Here is a 16,477-nt window from a genome sequence, read left to right as displayed (position 1 = left end):
TTCCCAAATTAATTACCTAGATAAATATGCAATGTAGTGGAGATTTTGTTTTTTTAATGATATTTTCAACAATTCAGATATAATGTATTGAAACAACTCTACATTACTTTTATATATCTGAATTTGAGTTAAATGATATGAAATTATCTTTATATTGTTTTTCTTTTTTCTTGAAAGGGAATTCATTTTCAGCAATATATCTAAGAGCATAGTATGTTATAAAACTAATGTGAATACAAGTCATGGTAAAAAGAGTAAATAAATAATGCCAATGCCGATACAGATTAGTTTGCAAGTATAGAAAGATCAAATCAATTGAGCAAATTGCATTCTAGTAACACTATTGAAAGGGTAGAAAATTATTCAAGCAGGAATACACACACATATACATATACATATATACACATATACATACACACACACACACGCGTGTGTGTGTGTGTTACTTGTGTATTCTCCTTGTTAGATTTACAGAGTAAACGGAAATACAGAATTATAGGACAGTAAAATACATTACTTGCAAACTGTTGCTCCCTGCCCCAAGTTTCAAGCACTCAAAATAACCCGACAACATTAAAATTCTGAAAATTATAAGGCACCAAGTAAAACAATCCTAAGGACATGTTTTTAGTACCATTTTTGGGTTATGGGGCCAATTTTCAAAAAGACCAACTTCACCATTTATGAGATTTTAATTCTTATATTTTTATAGGCCTATTTTCAGAAAATATTAGAATCTTATTATTGATGCTTCGTCAGAATAAATTCCTTTGGATTATGGTCACCTCATCCCTTTTACCATCAAGTCAATATTTCAAATCCAAACTCCTCCCCAATCAAAATTTATGACAAGTCTCTGAAAGAGAGCAAAAAGTGAATAAATTTAAATAAAATTAAAATTAGAAATAAATAAATTCACTTCTTAAAATTTGAAAAATTAAAAGTTGTGAAAAATCAATTCCACAACTCTCAATATAAAGGTTATGAGTTGTGAATTGTGAAAGTTGAACGTCAAAAGGTTATGAATTGTGAAATTGAATGTAAAAGGTTGTGCAATCTAAATTCACAACTCATAACTAGGTTGTAATTTTCAAAAGTCAAATGCAGAATGTTGTGACTTATGGGAAGTGAACATCAAAAGGTTGTTGATTGTGAAATCAAAATGCACAACCTCACAACTAGGATTTGTGAAAGATAAAAAGTGAACATGGTTAAGTTGTGAGTTGTAAAATTTGAACATGAATGAGTTGTGAATCATGAAAACTAAACATAAATGGGTTGTGAGTTTTGACAACTAAATCCAAGGAGGTTACGGATGGTTAAAAGTAAATGCATGTTGTCCTCATTTTTGTTTTCAAAAATGAAGGACCATTACATAAAAATTTTGTGAAAAATAGAAAAATTTACTCTATGACACGCTTCCCGAGGCAAAATTTTGACTAATCCTTGGACTGGCTTAATCCTCAGTCCATCCTCGAACTACATTTCGAATTTCGTCGCGTTCTGGATTCGTTTGCTATGTCTTTCCTTCAAAATCGGGTTTTTTCTCCCTGGCTGCAGGAGTAGAATTTTCCTTGAACTGCAAGTTTGATTTCCATTGTTTTGGTCTTTGTAGGGAAATTTTTAGCTTATTACATATCCACTTTATTGAAAAATAAAACTTGTAATTTGCTTTTTATTTCCCCTTTATTGTTTTTGTTGTTTTTGTTGTTTTTTCGCTTTTTTAGTTAAAATAGGGGTTTTTTTGGGTAAGTTACAAGTAAACTTGTAATTCTTTCCTAAAACCCCTACTTTAATGGTTTTTACATGTAATAGGGATTTTAAACCCCTATTACATGTGTGCAAGTGAATTATAACTTGTTGTAGGGATTCTATTTCCCCTTTGCAAGTGATTTTAAACTTGCATCTCTCTCTAAAAATCCCGATTTTGCCTTGTAATGAAAAGTGACATTTTAAACTTGCTATTTGGTCTAAAAAACCCGATTTTGCCTATAAAGTGCATTTTTGACAATTTTAAACTTGGTATTTGGTCTAAAAATCCCGATTTTTGCCTTATAGTTGAAAAAGTGAAATTTTAAACTTGTTATTTCCTCCAAAAAACCCGATTTTCATTGTTTCATGCAATTCGAACTTGCTATTTGTTCCCAGAAACCCAATTTGCAAGGAAAAACGTTTTTTTGAGGATTTTTAGCAAATTTTTGTGGAGGAATTTTTTGGAAGAGGAAGGCGTTTAAGATTCCTTCCTATTTTCATGCATTGGTAGACACCTTTCACACCATTTGGAGGTTAAAGTTGCTGGTTTCTTGGTTTATGACAGCAAACACGTTTTTACCAAAAACCACGTTTTTCTCCATTAAAGATGCCACGAATCAGCAATCTTCTGAATCGTTTTGGCTTGGTATTCTAAGGCGTTGAGGGTAGAAGGAGATTCAAACATCTTTCACACCATTTCTCTTGCATTTGCTGCCACGTTTTTCAGTTTTTGGCGTTTTTGCAAAAATGTGGTTAGGGTTTGGCATTTTGGATTGTCTCTATTTATTAGATTGTATCTATTTATTGGGTTGTCTTCTTCAACACAAAGATTGATCATCTTTTGGAGAGGCATTTTCAGTTTGAACCAAGGTATGTTTTTTCTTCTTTTCTTGTTTTCTTAGTTTTCTTAGTTTTCCTTTCTAGTTGTAATTTTATAAATATGTTGTTCTTCCCCCAAAAATCGGTTTTGTGAGAGAGACCTTCCCCCTTGATATGCAGTTTTTGAATTGCAATGTTCTTCCTCAGTTTCCCTCTTTACTTGTATTCGGGATTTTAAATCCCGATTACAAGTTGGCTGGAAATCTTTGTTTTTCCCTTACGGTTAAAGAATTTAACCATTTTTTGTTAAAATTCCAAGTTGAAAAAATGCGAAATACCCTCCCTTTCAAAATCGGGTTTTAAAAACCGGATTACATGTTGAAAAGTTCTTCCCATTTTCATGAAAATGACGTTCCCGAATCTTCCGCTTTTTATCCATTCATGTCACCCATATCCGTACTTTCCATTTTCATCATTTTCTGCAAGTCTAATTCTCATTTTCCATCCATCTCTCCATTTGCAAATTTACAAGTGTACTTGCATTCGGGTTTTAAAAATCCGATTACATGTATTCTCTTTCCAACTTGTATACTTGCAAAAATTTCCCCAATATCCGAAATTGGTCAAAGTCAAGATTTTCCCATTTCCATTTATTTCCCCTCTTTCTCTCTAAAAATTGTGAAGTTCAAGAGTCGAAGTTTTTCCCATTTGAAGAAGGAAGAATGTTACTTGCAGCTAAATATGATGTTGACTTAACACTTTTAAGTCTGCATCACAGTATTCCAGGTTTTCAATAAATGTCAGACTTGTCATCATCTCCAATTCCAAAAAAAATGAAGTACAAATATGACAAGTATCAGAACGAAGTTGCACCTTCCCAAGTTTCTTCCCCATTGGATCGTATCAAAGATACAGAAATAGGGCACGTGGATATGTCAGAGTTTGTCAAGAGGGTGGAAGATCCACAAGATAACAACATGTAGCGGTTGTTGGACAGCCATATCCATCATGCATCTTCCTTCCCGGTGGCTGCCCTAGAACTTGAATTTGTTCTCGCTTGCGCCCATCATTTTGACAACCACACAAGAGTCATCAAAAATGATGATGGTGAAGCAATAATCCGTCCTGATGCAGATACAATCAAGAAGGTCTTCAGAATACCTCCCGCACCTGTTTACATGGAAATCTGCAAAGAAAGTGCAGCTGAGTATTACGTGAAGAGAGAAAAAAATTGTAAGCAATATATAAACAGGTGGATCCAAGAGCCACGAGCCTCCTTCTCAAAGTGGGCTAAGTTGTACCGCTGTGATTTCAAATGGGAGATAGGAGACACCATAACCCTTCTCGGTAGGATGATGGGCCTTGAACATTCTAATGTTTTTGAGCCCTGGATGTACCAGTTCATCATGTTCATAAGGCAGTCTCATCATATATCGTGGGGAGAAATCATAAGCGATGCCTTGTGTGAACAACTTGCAGTAGTCCCTTCCACCATGACTTTCTACATGAACTCATATTTGGTATACTTGGCAGCATCACTTAGACACTTTCCAAGTCTTTCTACCAAGGGTGATCGCTCACTTATACCAGTTTGGGAATATTATTATCAGTTGCCTTTGAGACCTAGCAGACTGCATTTCAAAAGAATTCAAGATGCATTCTTCGGTTACTTCATGTGTCAGTTTGACAGAATTCCGAGGAACAAAAGGGTATCAGATGAGGCATGGGAAAGGGTGAGCGAGTATGGATGCTTGTTTCTACAGTTCCCCACCTTTACCTATATGAGAACCGGATGCTATAGTGGTCAGCCATATATGCTTCCTAGATACCAAACTGATAGGATAATTCTTATGGAGTTGGGAAGACAGATCATGGCTGTTCACACTTTTTAGTCTGCTAAACACAAGGTTGGAATGCGGATCTCTACAACAAACCCATTAAAAATTGGCCAGTATTCTCTTGTCACATCCGTAAAAGCTAAGGCCATGGAGACTGAAATGCAAGAAATTAAACTCAAAAGGTTTAAACCTAGAGCTGATTTTACTTACAGGGGTATGAAGGAGAAGATCACAAAATCCTTTGTGCACGTGCATCACATTGAGGATATCTGGATAGATCTCCGCACAGAGGTCGAAGTTTTGAAGATGGATTACAGCAAGCTCACTGTTGAGCAAATTGTTGATTTAAACTTGGTAGACATCCCACAAGGGATGATTGACGATGGGCATGTACTTGATCTTGAATATATTTCACGAAGGGTTGAGGAAGCTCCACTTCCTTTGATCCAATGGTCACACAAAGAGTGTATATCCATCCTTGAGAGATTTCAGCCTATCTTGGCTAACACCAACACATGGCTGAAAAGTAATGTTGTTAGACTCATAAATATCAAGGTTGGAAAAAAAGATGATTCTACGGCGCCTCTTGGACATAAGTCTGAAATTCAGGTTGACAACAAGGAAGGTGCATCATCTTCGGGCACAAGGATCAAGTTGCGAGTTAGTAGGGCAATAGTGCTTCCTCCTGAGGAAACGATAGTTCGTGGGAAAGAAAAATTAAATTTTCATGTTCAGGTGGTTGATCTAGATAATCCAGAAGAAGAGCAGCAATCTGATGATGCTCCTAAGTTTCCAGTTTCAGACTCGCCTCATAAGATCATTCCCCCAGTTTCCATTGAGACACCCCTTTCTCCTCTGGATTTGCTTGTGGATGAATCTCCTCAGAATGCCATTCCCATTTCAGCATACGAGCCACCTCCTGATCATTAACAAGAGAGTGTGTTGGAAGTTCCTGAGGATATTCCTACTTGTATCAAGTTGTAAGAAATTGATACTTCCACTTCTGATTTTCAAGAGTTTATGAGGCAATCTACATGCCCATTGGTAACTGAGCAAACCATGGTCGTTGTCCAAACAAATATTCCTCCCACGATGACCACGGTTATTCAAACAGAAACTGTTTCTCCTTTGCCTACAGTTGCTACTGAAGGGGAACAGATGACTTTACCTCCATGGCTTAGTTCTTTTACTCCAAAAAGGAAGAAGCAAGAAATCTCACCTGATGCATTTGATTATCAGCAACCAAAACAGTCTAGATCCAAGGTTGCTAAAAAGGCCAAGACTATCTCCAGAGTAACTGTTGAGAGTAACAAGATGAAGGTAGCTGAAATTGTTGAACCCATTGCAGATTAGCCACTTGAAGAAATGTCAGCTGCTGATTATAAGGTTACAAGGATAGAATTGGGTAAACAAACGCATGAGGTGATTAAACATGATGCTCAGTTTTCCGTAGCTTGGTTGGTACAACGATGTGATGAACTTCTAGCAAAGAAAGACAAGCTAGAAGAGGAAAACCGACAACTTATGGCAGTTGTTCATAAAATCACAAAACCTGTTGCTGAAGGGAGTAACTCCGTAGGTTCTTCTGGTTCCCAAGAATCAATTCGTGGAGTGGAAAGGGCTGCTCAGAAGGTACAAGCATTGGATTCCTGGGTTGATCAGCTTCATGATCTATGTGCACAGGTGATGAAAGACATTTTTCAGATGATGTCTAAGTTGGAAACCATTGAGGAGAAACTGGATCAGACTTCCAATACTTTCAAAAAGAATCTGAAAAGTGTTGAAAATAGTTTGACAATCTGGCGTACCATGCCTCAACAACAATTTAGTGTTCTACAGGAACATGCCATCATCTCTTTCAGGGTCATGGACTTGGAATTTGAAGAGCTTCTGGAGAACAAGGCCCTTGTTCTTAAATCCCTCATTGAGGAGATCGGTGATGCAACGAGATTCCGGGGTCAAGTTTTCCAAGATATTGTCTCACATTGTGAAAGGGCCTCCTGCAACATATTAAGTCAGGATGGAGAGCTGGTTCCAGAAGAAGAAGTTCTTGCTGATTTACAGATGAGGATTCATTGTGAATGGAGGAGCAAACAATTCTCGGCCGCTTCAATTCAAATGTTGATGAAGCAACAAGTCTCTTTGCATGAAATCCAGTCCATCCTGGATAAAAACAGCTCTGCGCTCCTCCGGTGTCATGATACTATCGTGAAGACCATGGTTGTTGCCAAGAACACCCATGAACTGAACCCTGAGGAGCTACAAATGATCGTCCAGAAGTTTAAAGGATTCGTGTCTTCACGTGCTGCAACTTAAGTGTTTATCAACACTTAGTTGTATTTTTTCCACTTTTGTAATCTTTAGTTGTAGTTTTCCTTTCGACAAGTTACATGTAAAAATCTTTTTGTAAAATGCAAGTTAACTCATTACTTGCACTTTTGTAATTACATGTAAGGCAACTACAGGTTGTGTTCAATTACGACTGTAGTTGGAATAAGTCTTTGGTAGTTATTGAAGTCTTAGTTTGTTATTGAATAAGTCTAGGTGGTTGAGAGAATCTCTCAAGTTAGTTAGGATCCTCCCACCTTTTTCTCAAGGATCCTCTTCTATAAATACTTGAGGGGTCTATTGTAATTTTTATCTTTTGGAAAGCAAGCAAAAACTCTGCCAAATTTACAGCAAAGAAGTCTTTGAGCTTTCATGTGCAAATTCAAGAATTGAAAGGAATAGAAGAAAATTGCTCAAGCTTTGAGTCTTTGTGCTACATACTTGAGTTTGTGTTCTATATTATTTTTCTTGCAAGTGTTTATTAAAGAGCTTAATCACATCTGATTTGCAGTCTTTGTGTTGCAAGTAGTTGAGGTTAATATAGATTAAAATAATATTTTGTTGAGAAAAGTTGCAAGTCTTTGTGCTTTCACTTGTTCTTAGGAGAATTTAGGAGTAGATTTTGTGAGAAATAGTTGCAAGTCTTTGAGCTTATACTACTTCCCGTGGTTTTAAGTAGAAAAGAATAAGATATCCCAATCTTTGAGCTATTATAATTTGTTCTTTATAACATTAGTATAGAAAAGGGTAGATAGGACTTCACATAATCAAATCTTTGAGCTTGATATTGCTGTCCCGTCTTTAAGGAAGTGACGGAAATCTTTGCGCTTTCAGGAAACTTAATTTCCTTTCTCTCATTTCATTTTGAAAGTGGTTACTGTTGTTTATATGAAATCGTTATCATTTTCTGTGAAGAGAAAACGATATTGTCTTTCTTGAAGGAAGAAGAAAGATTGTTGTCCCATCCTATTTTATTTTCAAAGTTGTCGTTAGATAGGGGGAGTCTTCCCTTAATTAGGAGAGTTTTACTCACACGCTATGGTTGAAACCACAATTTTGTATATTTCTTCAAGTGTACAAAATTTTCAACCAACAATGCGAAAGGTTGTGAGCAGTAAAATGTTGATCAAGTAAAGTTGTGAATGGTAAAAACTTGAAGACAATTGTTGTGGAAATTCACAACTCGGAACTTAGAATAACTAAATTTTCTAACCCCGTCAGTTATGAATTTTAAACAACTACAACTTCAAGTGCGAATGATGAAATACAAACATTCAATAAATTATTTAGAAATTGGTTATTCCTGCCACCACATTAGGAATCTTTAAGATATGGATTGACTTTATTACTAGTTTATAACTCATGCATTTTGAAGATATATATGTGTAGCCGTTCCATAACTGATTATTCTTTCAAGAAGATGGATTTGACAGATTATGATCACCCACAAAAGCATCAAACCCAGAGATTTTTATCATAGATTATTAGTTTGAAATGCTCAGGTTAGTATGCATGTATGCATAGTAATACAGACAAGGAATCATCATTTCACCAAACACAACACATCAAAACATCGAGCAATCAGCAAACAATAGCATGCAGCATATTACAAGAAGAAATGTTTTCTGTTCCACTTCAATTGGATTTACCCATGCATTGACAAGTCACATTGTATAAGTTGCATTGACAAGGCTTTCCTACATCAAAACAAATTAAAAATGCCAAGTCTAATTCCTATATACAGTTCAGAAAACATCTTATAAACGATTTTAATACCAGCTGCTATTTCATAAAATAAGTCTGTTAACAGACAAAGTTTTGGGAAGATAAAACCTTATTTATAGGTTCGACAGCTCCACTTGTTGGATGAGATATTTCATTTTGACCTCTTATGACAGTCCCATTCTGAAAATCAAAGAGATAGATGTTTTTCAAAGCCAACAAAAACATTAGAAAACATAAAAAAGAAGTTCTAAGTTGAAAATAAAACAAAATCAGAGACAATTCACAGATTCCATTGGTTATTCATGAGTTATACTTCTTAAACCAAGTGAATGGAATAGAACAATTATGTTTCTAGTATCACCAACAATCGATGCAATCATAAATTTTCCCCAATTCCTATTTTAAAGCCAAGGGTGCAAGTTTTATCCCAGTAATTCAGATGAAACTCAGACGGCTATAATATTCCACTCTGGGAGATCTCTACATCCCTTAAAATCCGAGGCATACTTATTAAAACAATGGAAAGCCAACGAGGCAAGGAAAAAACACACTACTTTTAATTGCAATCATTTAAATGAAATAAGTTAGTTCAATAAAGACAAAGATACTAGATGGAGAACACAACAAAAACTGAACTCAAATAATACTGAAGTAACATTAACTTTGATTTCAATAAATAAATGGAAAGAAATATGATGTTAACTAAGAGTAGACTTTAATTACCTGAGGGAACAAAGAACTTTAGCACACCCTACACCAACAAAACATAAAACATAAAGATAGGCAGTGTTGTGCATGAGCCTTCTTAGTGCCATGATCTGCGGGCTAGTAAATGACGAAAAAAAATTGAATGAGTCACCAGCAAGTGCATCCCTCAAAATATTAAATGCATTGCCTTCAGGAAATTCTTGTTCAATGATGGTTGTGACTCTTCTCATGTGTTTATCAAATGTTCAGGGCTGTTAAAAATAAAAGAAATCTAGTTTCTAGGCATTTTCTTGTGCTTTCAATCTTTAGGAAAGACTATCTTCTCCAATAGAAGTTCCAACTGAACTTTGGTTTAGTTGCAAGTCCCCACTTTGTTCTATCCTTGGTCTCTTGCACTTCTCCCGAAATCCGATGCCCATTCGGACTACACTTCTCCATTTAAATCCAATTCAGATGGAAATTTCTTCGGGCTTTCTTTCCCTTTTGCAGAACCCTTGCCCACAAGTGAACTTCACCATTTTGACTTTTGTCCTTCCACCTTTGCTTATATATGGATTGTTTGCAAATGTTCAACTCGCCAATTAATCCCCACAAGCCTCCAACTTCATTTGAATTGCAATTGCCAACTCCGATTCAAATGGAAATTCCCACATGAATGCCTTAGCCATTTTTCATGCTCCTAATGACATTGCCCTGACATCATCATCCTTTTAGTAATAAACAATAATAACTTCTAACCTTTAGAAGTAACAGTAGTTGTCCCTTGAATCAGCTAAAAAAAGCCATATAGAATGATTCCCTTCAAAATTCCTCTACCAAACTCACATCCCCTCTATTAACTGACACAACCTGCAATTAAAGCTTCAATCTTCCATTAAGTTTGCCTTGGAGATTCTATCACTCGGATCAAGGTTATCACGAGTCATACCCAAGGACCTGATGAAGAACAGATGAAGGTTACTCTTCAAAAGCTCAAGGAATTCATGAAGAAAATCATAATGGAGTGTTTGGGGACGCTGAAAACACATAGACCAGCAACACCAATTCCCACTAAAACACTCACAACTCACCCAATTCTTAACCAAATGACATGAAACTGAAAGCAAATGATCACTAGGAGGTAGGCGATCATTCCTAGCACAGCAAAACATGGAAAACCAACCCCACTAATTTATGCACGCATTCCAAAGCGCTCAACCACATGGTATGACTAGCTAAGGTACGATTTTGCAAAAATAAAATCCAAAACACCATTTTAAGCTCTATAAACTTGCAAAATGAATCACCTAAACCATAAAGAAAGTTAGATCAGATACCCAGAACGAGGAGAATGACACACTGAGACCCGCAACCCAAAATCCACTTCAGCACACTTCGCGACTAGCAATAAGAACACACTACAGCACTCCCAAAAATCAAAAATCTAATATATAAATCTGGAACATTATCTTCAATCCACTCCTCTTAATGAAGAGCAGTCTCTGGCTCGACTAGTTGTTGTATCGCAAGCAAGAAATCAAGCTATGGCTAGGAGGTAAGTGTTCCCCGAAGCTTTCACTCTGCATTTCGGCAGCATTTCATTATAAAAATTCTTGGATACCAAAAACAAAGCCCAACACTCTTATTTAAAGACTTTGTGTCTCCAAATTCAAATTCACATTCCCTTCAAATGAATGCCAAACCCAAATGCACATTCACTTCACATTATTTTGAAATTACATTTCATTTCTCCTTTCTCCAAATCGACCATCTCATAGGAGCTAATATACTTTATAAAAATGACAATAAAATCCTAATGTGGCATCCAAGGTAGATAAGTGAAATATATTATAAAATTAACTTATTTCTCCATAAGGCATCCATCTTGCCTTATTAATATTTCACTTTATAAAGTATTTTTCCTCAACAATAAATAGCCCAATATATAATTAAGGAAATGACTTAGATATCAATATAACTTAAGAAATCCCTTTAAAATAAATCATCCAACCTTTGCCTTAAGTTATAATTTAATTTAAAACAACATTTTTCATCAAATACTGAACCTGCCAAAACAAGCTCCAAGGATATGGGGAAACAAGCTGAGAGAATTGCCCTGCCAGAAATAGTCACCGAACTGAGCTGAAGAACCCTTGCCAAAAATAGCACCAAAAAATAATTGGAAGACCAATGGCTCAAACTAACCTGCCGGAAAAAGCCATCTGAACAGGCCTGTTAACATCCTACTAAAAATAGTAATTACTAAAAATAGCATACTGCTAAAAATAGTAAGCGTTTCCAAAGTGATTTTAACCACATTCTAAGTAGTCATCGCACTTACTAAAAATAGTAAATCCGGAAAAAGTCACCCGACGCACATGCATGTCGAACGATCTTGAAGCTCTCTGAAAACCCAGAAGGAATCCAGAATCCAAACTGTCAAACTCCCACATACACCCCCTGAAAACACCAAAGAATCCTCCTAGAAAATAGGAAACCCTAATTACTGCTCCCGACTAGCCTAGAGGCCTCCGAAATAGGCTAACGACTAACTAAACTAATCACTGCAGAGAACGGGACATTACAGGATCCTTGATGTATCTAGTTAATACTAGACCAGATATTTGCTATGCAGTGAGTGCACTTAGTCAGTTCATGTGTGAACCGAGACAGATACATCTAGTTGCAGCCAAGCATATCTTGAGATACTTGGGTGGCACAGTTGGATATGGCTTGAAATAATCTTCCAGTGTGGACCTGAATCTAGACGGCTATTCTAATTCTGATTGGGCAGGGAGTGTTACTGATCGGAAGAGCACCTCTAGTTGTTGCTTCAGTTTGGGATCTGCTATGATTCCCTGGTGTAGCAAGAAGCAGTCTTCAGTGGCATAAAGCACCGGAGAGGCAAAATACATTGCAGCATGTGTAGCAACTCGCGAAGCAGTGTGGCTTCGGAAGCTCCTTGCAGGATTGTTTGGACAATCGTTGGAGCCTACTACTATTCATTGTGATAACTAAAGTTGTGTGAAGCTCTTAGTTAATCCAGTGTTCCATGACAAAACAAAGCATGTTGAGATCCAGTACCACTACATCAGAGATATGGTACAAAGAAATGTTGTTCAGTTGAAATACTTTTGTACTGAGGAGCAGACAGATGACATTCTCACCAAGCCTCTTGCCAAAGTGAAGTTTGTGCATTTTTGAGACAAACTTGGAGTTGTGGAGAATGAAGCCCTTGCTGAGAGGGAGTCTCAACATCAGTGATTTCTTGTGATGTACTATAATGCATTCTTTTCTGTGAGACAAGTTTGAGGTCTAAGCCCTTGTTCCACCCTCTGCAAGTAGGTATGGTGGATCCACCCTCTGGGAATAGCCATGGTGGATATCATGTGAGAGACTCCATGACTTAGCACTTGTGTTTATTCACCCTCTGGGAGTAGCCATGGTGAACGTCATGATGAGATGACGACATCACGTTGGGTGATTCCATGATGGGCACTTGTGTTCATTTGCATTTCCATTCATGAGAGTAGCCATGATGAACCCACCCTCTGGGAGTAGCCATGGTGGATGTCACTATGTGACTCAGATACGAGAAGCATTCCTCCCTAGCTAAAAGGGAGTGTTAGTGATGTAGCTATGGTCGGATCCTTCTGGCTGACATAGCTAATACAAATGTGTGAATGGCCTATCGACCTTACACATTTAATATGTTCAATTTCTATAATGAAGAGACGTGTTAATATAACTGATTCATTGAAAGACGTGTTAACTATATTATAACCAAGAGACATGTTGGTTAATAAGAAGTCGACCCTTGGAGGAATTGTGTTGGTTGAAGGCACACTTGATTAGGTATATATGTTGTTTGTATCCCTCTCTCAAAGGGCATCGAATCATTCACACATCTAGCAGATCGAATTACATACACCCTACAAAAGTTCGTTGATATTCATCTACGGCAGATTGAAGAATACATACTCCTGTGAATTGTATATCATCTTTCAGCATATCGTGTTCATCTTTAACAGATCACATTCATAAGGGGGATTGAACTCATACTATATTTTGTTGGAAGCTTGGGCTGCATTAACTGTCATCTATAGTGAATCAATTTGATCATAAAGCTTCAAAGTGTGAAGCAACTCATTGTAAAACTCTTGTCATATTATTGAAAGTAATTGAGACTTTATTGTTGGGTTTTTCACCTTCAAGAGGAAGGTTTTCCCAGGGTAAATTATGTGCATTTGTGTTTGAATTATTGCCTATCTAATCTGATCATTAAATTAACATCTTGGCGGGAAAACCAATTATCTCCTTGCTCTGAAAACCCACACCAAGGAAAATAAGGGTAGGCTTCTATTATAGGTATCTAGTAAGAATTCGAGGACTCGATGTCCATTTGAGGATTAGGTCTCCCCACCCTCGAACAGGGCTCCCCCCATCGTCGTAAGGTCTAATATATCTCCCACAAGTGTGGATATGTAAGGAGCTAGTGAAGCGGCTAAGCACCAAGAAGCAGAAGGCTTTTGCCCTCTGGCCAATTTATATATAGACCGAATTGAAAACATCACTTGGGTCGTTCCCTCTCACCCAGCCCTAATGGCTTCTCGAGAGGCAGGCCCTTCTAAGAAAATAAAAACTTGAGCATCGCTAACACTTTTCTCTTGCTCCCAGGACCACGAAAGTCAGGGGAGAGGATAGTGTGTGTTAGCAATAGTTTCACTCCACATGCACAAGCATGCCAATCAAAAAAAACAGTTGTTCTTTTTAAGCACCAAATCGAAATGTGATTTAATCTAAGATCAAACAGTTTGTTTTAAAATCACAATTTCTTTGACATGCGTCCTACATCAAATAACACTAGTAGTTTTAAGATATGATCTTTGACAAGCGAAAATGGATGCCTTGAACAAATCGTTAACCCTGTAAAATTAATCTCAAAATCAAAAACAACTACCACACCAAAAAAGCCAACACGAAGACCCCACTAAGAAACAAAAACAAAGACTTACAAAACTAAAAAACAAGGACCTACAAACAAACTAATAAAGAATAACTAACAAAACTAAAAAACCAAAGGCTCTACTAACAAATAAAATAAAAAACTTACTAACAAACAAAAACAAAAGACTTACTAACAAACCAAACAAAACAAAAGACCAAACTAGCAAAACACAAAAACAAACTAACAAGCACACAAAAGCAAACACCCTCTCGTAAGCTAACACAAACTAACAAACACAAAATGATACTAACAAACACAAAACCAATAAAACAAAATCCAAAAACTAATCAAGCAAACAAACAAAGAACCAAACTAATAAAACACCACAATCACACTAACAAAGAAACTAAACACAAGCAAACAAATGAACTAAAAAACAAGCTAAGAAAGAAAGTAAAAACAAACTAAGAAAGAAACTAAAAACAAGCTAACAAGGACATTATCAACTACACTAACAAACTTACAAAACCCTAACAAACACTAACAAATGCTAACAAACACACTAAACTAGCAATCACAAACTACTAACACAAACAAACAAAACATAAACTAACAATTCTAACAACCAACCAAACAATAAAATATAAAACTAACATAAACACAAAACTTAACACAAAACAAACTAACAAACGCAAACAGCCTAAACTAATCACTAACAAAAACTAGCAAACACAACTAACACTACACAAAAACTAACAAACAAAAGAAAACAAACTAACAAAGACGAAAAAGAAATAAAATAACAAAACTCACTAACATAATAAAACTAACAAAACCCAAACACTAATACTCACCAAACTGACACAAAACAAACCAGAAGAAAATACAAACTACACACCAAAAACAATAACACACTAACAAAACATAACAACACTAACACACTAAAAAAATAAACAAAACAAAACAATAAACAAAACAAAATACTAACAAACAAAACCAAAAGCACTAACAAACAAAACAAAGACCCTAGAACAAACTAACAATACTAACAAAACTAAAGATACTAACAAAAACTAACACTAAAAAGATCAACACAACTAACACAAAACACTCTAAACTAAACTAACAAAACAATACTAACACAGGCAAAAACTAACAAATAAAACTACCATACAGTGTGCAAGCTTAGACAAGGCAAGGGACTATTTGACAGGACATCTCAAAGAAGAAACGGTCCCATTGACACCATGGTTACAGGAAATGCACAAAAGACATTAACTGAAAGAAATGTTTGTCTCACAGAATGATATGGCTGCAGGATATATCCAAAAGGTAGTTTGCAAAAAGGCTTTAGAAACAATCAACAAGCACAGCCAACAAGTGTTTGATGGAATACATTGTATTTCAGCATAGACAAGGCATATAATATTGTTTAAATATCTGCCACAGAAAAAGGCACAAAACCGTACTTTTTCACTCCCAAAACATGAAATCTAAAAGCACATTAAAGTATTCTAAGTCTGCAAAAAAAAGGGAGGTATCCATAGACAAAGGCACAAAACTGTTTTTAATCAAATGCAAAACGTGGATCATGGACAAGGCAGGTTGCCGTTTGCTGAGTGCAAAAAAATCCAAACATAAACAAGGCACGATGCTGTCCAACAAGATGCTGAATACGCAAGGCATAGACAAAGCATATAAACTGTTTGAAGTAATGTGTCATGTACAAGCAGAGACTAGGCATATTAACTGTTTTGCAAAACGCAAAATCACCAAATGTGCAACCGTAGACCAGGTGTAAACTGATAAAACCAACACAAAATGTGGAAGTCCCAACAAGGCACGCGAACTGCTTAGAAGTGCAGAAATTATACAGCAAAGGCAAGGCGATGTGAACTGTTCGAAGACTGCTGAAAAATATAGGTATGCAAAATGTTAAGCAAAGCACAAAAATTGTGGTCTGGCTACAATGTAGAAACGTGGGTAAGAAAACATGCACACAAAATCTGATAGCTAAACAAGGCATGAGGACTGTTTGAAACGAATGCTTGTCAAAATGTGCTCCATACACAAGTCCAAAGTCTATCAAGCAACCAAAGTCCAAAGGTGTGAAATGCAGATCATAAACAAAGGCGTTTGAACTGTTTGAACTAAATGCTTGTCAAAATGTGCTATGTACACAAAGGATGTGAGCTGTTTTAAATGGTTGCAGACAATATGGACAAAGCAGGTGAAATGTTTGATAGAATGATCAAGGTTTTTAAAACATAAACAAGGGAGGTGAACAGTGGTCTCAAGGCCTGCAAGAGGGCATGTGATGTGCTTGACAAAATGCTTCAAAGAACTACGATCTCACTTGGTTAGATAGGTGATGGATTTG

The 16,477-nt window shown here is 36.4% G+C and overlaps 1 protein-coding gene across 1 annotated transcript in view; it reads right to left on the bottom strand.

Moving 5' to 3' along the window:
- LOC131062017 (uncharacterized protein YNL011C) overlaps positions 1 to 16,477 on the bottom strand; it is a 255,936-nt gene that overhangs the window by 122,087 nt on the left and 117,372 nt on the right. Inside the window, exon 7 of the mRNA XM_057995873.2 lies at positions 8,571 to 8,642. Coding sequence (XP_057851856.2) covers positions 8,571 to 8,642 — 72 coding nt within the window. The remainder of the gene's footprint in view (positions 1 to 8,570; positions 8,643 to 16,477) is intronic.

The sequence above is a fragment of the Cryptomeria japonica genome, chromosome 2, assembly GCF_030272615.1.
Source record: "Cryptomeria japonica chromosome 2, Sugi_1.0, whole genome shotgun sequence".
Lineage (NCBI taxonomy): Eukaryota > Viridiplantae > Streptophyta > Pinopsida > Cupressales > Cupressaceae > Cryptomeria > Cryptomeria japonica.
The sequence above is the reverse complement of the archived record's forward strand: the minus strand, read 5'-3'. Positions and strand labels throughout refer to the sequence as shown.